Source organism: Maylandia zebra, linkage group LG17 (genome assembly GCF_041146795.1).
Source record: "Maylandia zebra isolate NMK-2024a linkage group LG17, Mzebra_GT3a, whole genome shotgun sequence".
NCBI lineage: Eukaryota > Metazoa > Chordata > Actinopteri > Cichliformes > Cichlidae > Maylandia > Maylandia zebra.
The window spans coordinates 26,358,393-26,367,025 of NC_135183.1; the positions used below are offsets into that span (position 1 = coordinate 26,358,393).

An 8,633-nucleotide genomic window follows, 5' to 3' on the forward strand; every position below is an offset into this window, starting at 1 on the left:
TATGTTAATGATACCACCTACACTTTTAAGAATCATCGTTTCTAAGTTATAAGGCTTAACCTACATGAATGAGGTAATTATGGGCCTAAATGCATCTGCCAGTCATACAATATGTGCTTAGGTTTGCTTATATTTTAGCAAGTTTATGAGCCAACCAGATGGTTATTATCACAGTGTTATACACTCTTAGGCGCAGGCTATGTGCATTTAAACTTCCCGGTAGATAGCCACGTTATCCCTTCCGGACATTCGCTTCCTGCCGAGACGCACCTCGGCCAGAAACGTATAGACATCCACAGCGCTTGGTTCCGCTGTGAAAATGGCCTTTGCTGCTCGTCTACCCTAGACATACCAGATGAGCTGCTGCTGTCTCCTGGAGTCGGCCAACCCTGTCTGAAACACCACCCGGGAATATCAGGGAGTTTTTGCGGTACTCAGAGGAGTGACGAGGCAGAAAAATAATGCCACATTTCCTGTGGCCAGAGCCGTTGTCACCCGCTCAACTAAAGCGGCTGGAGGAGCATAAATACAGCGCCTCCGGTAGATCCCTATTTGAGCCGCCGTGTCAGATCTACTGGAACTGGCTCGTCCAGCAGATACCGACATGGATCGCACCAAATACACTGACTATTGTTGGACTGCTGGTTAATGTCCTCTCCACGTTGGTGCTTGTGTATTATTGTCCCACGGCAACAGAAGAGGTGAGTATAGCGACTGGGGCTAAAGTTTCAAATGTCTACCCATCTCTGCTATGAAAAGACCGTCCTCCATTTAGAAAATGCGTATGCTAAAGATACACCGCAACCTGTAAGACCCAGATAGCTCAACAAATAGGATTGATTATATTTACTGAGTCCATTGGGGATACTTACTAATTCGGCAAACATTTGAGCTTCACAGCTGCTTGTATTTTAACGTCATATCTACCTTATAGATGGGGCCGTGGTGCTAGCTAACGCCGCAGGCGCTGTATTTTTTGGACTGTTCTGTAGTGTCAAACAGCTAAATTTAAATTTGGTAGTGTAAGCCGAAGTAAGCTTGGAGTCCGTCTCCAGGTTTTTCAGGAAAACCTTTTTTGCTCTTTTTTTAAACCCAAGCATGGCCACAAGCAAGCCGAGACGCTTTAAAGGGGGTTTTAATCGTATTAGGGACGACGTGGACAAGAATAACTGATATATCGGCGGTCATGTGACTTTAGAAAGTTGAAAGGCCTCATGTGACGCAGTGCTGTTTGTGTCAAAACAGCAATTTGTTTCATTGTTTCACTTAAGGCCACTATCTATCAGAGAAGAGGCGAATCATTTAGCAGCCATATAAAAGGGGGCGGGAGGGTGTCTAGCCCTTAACCAGACAAAAATATACTTATTTAAATGAGTAAGCTGATTTTGAAACGCCTCTATATTATTCTGTAATCTAAGAATACTATAGAGAATGTGCCTTGCAGGTAGCAAGTTGACCTAGGGCACAGTAAACCTGTCTGTCCCTGCAGCAGTGGGTCCAGCTGCTCATGCACAGGTTGGTGAGTTAATCAGACTTGCGCCTTTGCTCGTTCTAACTATGACAACCTTGCACCTGAGTCAAAGTCCATGCACTCCCACTGACTCCACCAGTTTCATCTACTGTTATTATGCATTGATTGAGGCATACAGTGTACGCTTTTATTTATGGAGAGTTACGAGTTAAGTCCCATCGCTGTGCAAACAAACACACATTCACAGGAATTCATCGGAGCCTATGGAAATGGGTCAGAGTTTTCCCTCAAGTTACTGCTGTGATAAACTTAAACAAGTAGTCCACAAGGCTTTTGGGACATGTGCTTCATCTCTGTTGAAACACACTCTTTTTTTGTGTGTGGTTCTCTCTCTCTCAGTCACAGGCTTACACAAATGCTCTCTCTCTCTCACACACACACACACACACACACATTGTAGTTTTGCAAACATGCTATGTTGGCCAGCATTACTGTCCAGATGGTCCATAACCTCCACCCTAGTAAAGAGGAGCTGAACTGGTCTAGTCAGCTGGAGTCCCTCCTACTACACATTTCAGAGAGATGTAGCACATATGGCACATAAGTATTATTTAAATCCAACAGTGCACACGTGTATGAATTCAAAAGCTCCATAAAATCCAAAACAAACAACTTCTGAAAATCCAATACCTCAACAAGTTACACAACCCTCTCCTCCCCCCTCATATGAATAAGAATTAAAGTTGTGAAATACAGATATGATTAGTAGAGACCATCTTGTAATGTGGTCAACAACTGCAATTTTTAAGAATTATATGATTCTAGACCAGGGTGTTACAAATAAATGACAGATTGCAAAGGAAGTGGGGTGGGTCTAAAGTGGTCCCTTGGTCCCTGTGATTTTGCAGGGGGATTTTGCACAGATTAAAATTTGGCCTGTCTTATAAGAGCTCAATTGATTTGGACTCTAAGACTGATTGGTAGTACTCAAGATCTTTGTGACTACATGAGAATGACTGAAATATTCACCAGTTACCCACATTTTCTTTAGCTCTACAACTATCTGTATTTTAAGTAGCTTAAATAGACCAATTAGGTGATTATCTGTGTTGTAAGAATGGGTGTGTAACTGTCAGTCTCCCTCTCTCGTCCCTTACCTGGCTTCAGGCTCCATCATGGGCTTTCATCCTGTCGGCTCTGGGGCTGTTCATCTACCAGTCTCTGGATGCTATTGATGGGAAACAGGCCAGGAGGACAAACAGCAGCTCAGCCCTTGGTGAGCTCTTCGACCACGGCTGTGATGCAGTCTCCACAGGTAATCTCCTAAACCCTGAAGTCTGCTGCGTTTGATTATAATAAACTGATTGTAGCATGTTAGTAAACAAAGCTTTGGCTTTAATTTCATTAACATGACTTTAATGTGCTTACCCCGGTGATTCTCTTTCAGTCTTTGTTGCTGTGGGAACGTGCATTTCATGTGGAATAGGACAATATCCAAACTGGACTTTCTTCTGTGGTTTTATTGGGATGTTTATGTTTTTCTGCGCCCACTGGCAGACCTATGTGTCTGGGACGCTCCGCTTTGGCCTGTAAGTCAAATATTTATTTTAAATGTATTTTTCTTTTAATATAAGAAAATGGTCATCGTTATTAGTTTGCAACACTGAATGATAAAATAACTTGAAGACAGTAAGCTAATTTGCCTGGCAAGCCACTTCCACTGGCAGGTCAACGTTACCCCAAAGACCGTTCAAGCCCCGTCCACATGCAAAGTGTTTAACTTGTCATGCATTGCTTTGCATGTGATAGTTGGTTGCTAGTGAACAGTCCAGGTTCCTGTTGCCTAAATAATCCTTCAGTGCATTTACCAACTCACATAGTCACGTGGGGAAAAAAGAGAGTTTCTAGGGCTCTAAGCAGTCCTTTGAAAAATTGAGTATACTCCATGATTCGGTAGCTTGTATAACCACCTTTAGCTTATTTTCCCCCCTTTTTTTATTCTGTGTGACCTCAGCAGTCTCTCACATTATTATGGCCCACTCTTCTTTACAATGATGCTTTAGTTCATTGAGATTTGTGGGCACTGGTTTATGCACATCTCTCTTTAGGTCCCACCGCAGCATTTCAATTAGGTTGAGGTCTGGACTTCGTCATTAGAACATTTTATACTCTTATTTATCAATCATTCTGTTTTAGATTTGCTGCTGTGCCTGGGATATTTGTCCTGTTGCATGACCCAGTTTGGCCTAAGCTTTAGCTGTCGGACAGATGGCCTTGTATTTAATGCTTTTGGTATACAGAGGAGTTCATGGCTCACTCAGTGATCACAGGTCCTGTGGCTACAAACCAGCCCAAACCATCACCCTTACACCACCATGCCTGACAGTTGGTATGAGGTGTATGTGTTCCCCTGGAAGAGGAGAAAAGACCCACAGCCCATGTTGAATGGCTTGTTTTATAAGAACATCTAATTGTAGGATCCGGTCACACAGTGGCATTTAAAAATGCTGCAGTACCGATGCTGTTGTTAAACCTTCGCACTGTCACTTATCTCACACTTCCCTCATATGTTCTGCACAGGGTTGATGTCACAGAGGTGCAATTCGCCATCATAATCATGTATGTGATGTCAGCTTTCGGAGGCGTGAGCCTTTGGCAGTACACGGTAACTGAGAATCCATTTCTTCACACTCGCCTGCACAAATAGTGTACACACAGGGACACTTCCATTTCACCTCAAGTGTATAGTCAAACCTTTTTCTCCTTAGTTTTTACACCAGACAAACTAACTGAATCACTTCTTAGGCTTTAGTTGTCATGCTAGTCTTTAAATAGAATTTGTGTTTTACTTTTACTCTGTGCTGCCTTTGGAGGCTTGACTTAACATCACATGAGAGAAGTGAGAAGGTAAATATGGGTAGCTAAAGCCATGGCAACAGGTCATCTACTGGACATGATCTGGCTCAAAAAGCTGATGATGTCGCCCGCATTTGTTTGTGTTTTATTTGGATATATTTATTTATTTATTTGCTTTGCCCTCCCATCATGCTCAGCATGCTGCAGCTTTCATATAAGCACTTTTCTATTTTATAAGGAGAACGCTTCTTGTTTTCTCTTTATTTTGACCTCAATGTGTTCCCATAGTTGCCCATCATCGGACTGAAGCTGTATGCCTTCCCCGTCATGGGCATCATCGGGGGAGCCCTGTACTCCTGTTACAACTATTTCTATGTCATTTTGAATGGAGGGGTTGGCAAAAATGGCTCCACTGTGGCTGTAAGTTGTAAATACAGCATTATTTTAATATTTTAAAAAAATGTGTAAAGCGCAAAAACTAATCAATGTTTCTGCTCTTCAGGACACCAGCGTGCTGAGTCCCGGTTTGCACATCAGCCTCATCCTTACACTGGCCTTCATCATTTTCAAGAAGTCATCCAGCCACCTGTTTGAGCACCACCCCTGTTTGTACCTGCTCACCTTTGGAATGGTTATCGCCAAGATTTCCAACAAGCTGGTGGTACGTTGGTGTTCTCTTAATTGCCTGAATGAACTGTCACATATCTTCTTTTGTCTGTTTTAACCCATCGTTTAACCCAGTGTTTAACCTGTGTTTTCTTTCTTTCTTGAATCTTTTCTGTAGATGGCACACATGACCAAGAGTGAGTTATACCTACCAGACCCAGCCTTTATTGGGCCTGGCCTCCTATTCCTCAACCAGTACTTTAACAGCTTCATTGACGAACACATAGTCCTCTGGATCGCCATGGTTAGTACTGATCTCACAGGTGTCTTTGTTTAAAATGCAGCCCCACCCTTTTTGTCACCTCTAAGTAGCCACATTCTTTGCTCTTCTACCTATATGTGTATATAGTTAATACCTTAAATTATTTTCCTTGCATACTTTATTTAGTTGAGAGCTTTTCATTATAATGATAACAATAGAGAAATAAGATTGGAGCGTAGTGCCTTGATATACTTGTAGGACTTGTCAGCGTTGATGACTAATACGCACACAGTTAAATCAACTTCTCATAAGCACAGCGGCTTTCATTTCTGTCTGTGGGACTCTTATCTCTGCTAGTTGCCATCTAATCATTATAGTTGTGGTTCAAAGAGCACAAAGTTTCTACAATGCAAGTGAGATGACTTGTGATAAACCTTCCTTTGACACCCATGACTCGTGTTGTATCTCACACGCTGTTGCAAACCCCTACAGGGTTTCCAGCTGATCAGCTTTGAAAGGATAAATACAGTTTAAAAACTTTACACTTCAAAAGAACTTTACAGCCATGTTCTCTGCTATAAATGGTAATCTTTTGTCAGTGTGACGGCCGAGATGGTGCGCTGATATTCACTCAGAGTCAACAAATATATTAATAGCTGATGGGAAACCACCATTTGAATTTGGAGCCAGCGTAGGTGTGCAAACACGTTTTCCTCATTTGACACTGACATGCCACACTAGGGAGGGCAAAAGTATTACTAATGTCAGTAATCACATCCCGGTATTACAGATTCTGGCTTACTGGTTTTCCTTATAGCAATACTTATTGTCCATCTAAACATGCGTGTTAGGATCATTTTATAAATAATAGCCATCCATGACAACAAGAAAATATGTGATTGCATAAACAGGAAGCAGGAAGTTGGTTACTTAGTTTTCAAAGTGTGTGTCAGTCCTTCAGCCCTCAACAACCAGAAGCTTGTGCGTGTCTCGGGGTATGGCAGTGAACTGCTTTGCTTTTTAAATGGAGGAAAGGAAACTGCTACAAAACTAAAGATTTCCATGTAAATTACTTCCTTGCGGTATCTAGTGGCTGTTCTTGTATCATCCTTTGTGGTACCATTTAATGATGCTGTCTGTTAGGGACCTGTATTGCATCTGAAATTACTATATCACCTAACATAGTACGTCTTTATTATTTTTGCTCCAGGTCCTCTCCAGTGTGGATTTGATACGCTACTGCACGGGCGTGTGCCTCCAGATCGCCTCCCACCTGCGCATCCACGTCTTTAGCATCACAACGCCGAGCCAGCTGCACCGCGACTGACGGTTTGCCCGGCGGGAGGAGGCGGGAGGGGACGCAGATCTCTTCCCGCTCCTGAAAGCAGACAGCGACCACGATGACGAGGAGAAACCCTCGACCTCGAGCCACTGCAGCCTTGACAAAGTAACCACTTCAGATTAAAACTCACACCCACTAAGAGGAAAGATAAAACTACCGTGATACAAAAAAAGAAGGAAAAAAAAAAACAACCAAGCATGGATCTGTTGAATGAAAAATTAACCCAAGTTTCCCTTGAAAACCCAGTTGCCTGATGAAGTCTTTCAGATTTTAATTTCAAGGTAAATGCATGTTGTTAGATTTAATTTTTTGAACATCATTTGGCACTTCCAGCTTATTCAACACAAAATACCAAAAAAAAAAAAAAAATCTTTTAATAGGTATTTTTTAGCTTGGGCAAATATCAAAGCATTTAAGTGAGCTTTAAATATGGAGACATGTTCCTCATGGATTGTTGTGCAATTAACTAAACACATAAATATGACAATCACGAGTGACAATTTAAGTAAAATTTCTTTGATATCTGCTGAATCTGAATCAAATACCTGTTAAGAGTTTTCTTAATGACTTGTTTTAAGTTGTTAAATTAAATAAGACTGAATTTGATACAAATTAGGGCTTTAAAGAAACTTTTTTTTTAAAATAAACTTATAGACCTTAAAATAATTTCCAATAAGGTTTCCAATTTGGACCGGCAGGTTGTCAGCGAGCTGCATCGAAGGGTAACGATCGTGTGTTAATGCTGAAAATGATGACGTGTCTAAAGTTAGGCCGATCTCACAAACCCCACTGCAGTTGTTTTTTTTGTTTTTTGTTTTTGTTTCGACTCATCTCATCCTGCAGTCGTGGAAAACAATCCTTAAAAACATCTTCTCCGGCCTCTGGAGCACCGTCGACCGATGAAGCGTCAACACTCGGCTTGTTCTGCTTTCTCTGTTCTTCTCCCTGAAGGGCTAATGATTTTGTGTGATTGTACAGAATTGAACTGAAGATGCCTTAAATATTTTTGTTGTAATTACTGTTTAACTTGTGAATATTTAAAGCAGCTTTGTACATTTTTTTCCCACTCAGTATCACACCAGATACAGTAATAATAGAACACTATCCTGGAAGGTTTTTTTTTTTTTTTTTTTAACTATTCACTCATGTTCATTTATGCATAATTGTTATGTATATGTGACCGATTTCTTTTTTTAATTAAGTTTTGTTGGATTATTAGTAATTGTGTAGTGAATCTCAATGAAGGGTTGTAATCAGAATGAAACATCATTCAGGATCATTTGGGTAAAAAGGGACATTTCTGTAGAGCCGGTAAAAGATTTTATTTTATTTTGAAAATTGCCATTGTCGTCCCCTTAGATTCTGACACTATACTCCTGTCTCGAGAAGCTTATTTATGGATGGACTTTAGAGCTATGCATTTCAAAGGTACAACTATGGTTCAAAATCACTTTGTTGCACTGTAATGCAGTGAAACACCTTTCTACTAACAGACATGAGTGGAAAAGATTGTAATAAAGAAAATATTTTTCATCCATTTTGATTGTTCCTGTCATTGGTGGAAAAAAGTACTGCAACACTACCTTGTAAAAATACTGCAAAGTGACTCAGGCTTTGAACACAGCATAGTTTTTGGTTTCCCAGATGAGCTGGTCTGATCTAAGGAGGATTTTCACACAAAGCCATCTTGAGTTTCCAGAGAATGGTCAGCAAAAAATAAAGCGTATGCCTTGATGTCAGAGAAGAACAGCATGTCCACCCTTCATGACCTCACTGTAGCCATCTTCTGATGACAGCTTCCAGCAGGAATACACATCTCTTAATGTTTAGATTATTTCAAACTGTTTCTTGAACATGACAATAAAAAAAACACCGGCTATCATATCTCAACCAAGTAGCGCACTAAGGGGTTTGGTGGAACGGGAGATTCACATCACAGGTATACAGCCAACAACCATGCCATGTTGAAAGTCCCTTAAACATGCCTGTAAAAGTAAATTTATTGACGTCTGAAATCTGACGAGCCCTGATTATTAGTCTGAGGTGAGGAATTGAGGAATAAAATTGTAGTAAGTGTGGAAAGAGTAATGCGAACA

At 41.0% G+C, this 8,633-nt stretch overlaps 1 protein-coding gene across 1 annotated transcript; it reads left to right on the forward strand.

Annotated features, from left to right (window-relative positions):
* The first annotated feature begins 248 nt into the window (after positions 1-248).
* Positions 249-8,074, forward strand: chpt1 (choline phosphotransferase 1). Its single transcript, XM_004548345.6, has 8 exons — positions 249-701; positions 2,639-2,786; positions 2,919-3,060; positions 4,052-4,136; positions 4,616-4,747; positions 4,830-4,988; positions 5,112-5,237; positions 6,406-8,074. The coding sequence occupies exons 1-8, from the start codon at positions 462-464 to the stop codon at positions 6,520-6,522; spliced, it is 1,149 nt and encodes a 382-aa protein (XP_004548402.1). The 5' UTR covers positions 249-461; the 3' UTR covers positions 6,523-8,074.
* The last annotated feature ends 559 nt before the right edge of the window (positions 8,075-8,633 follow it).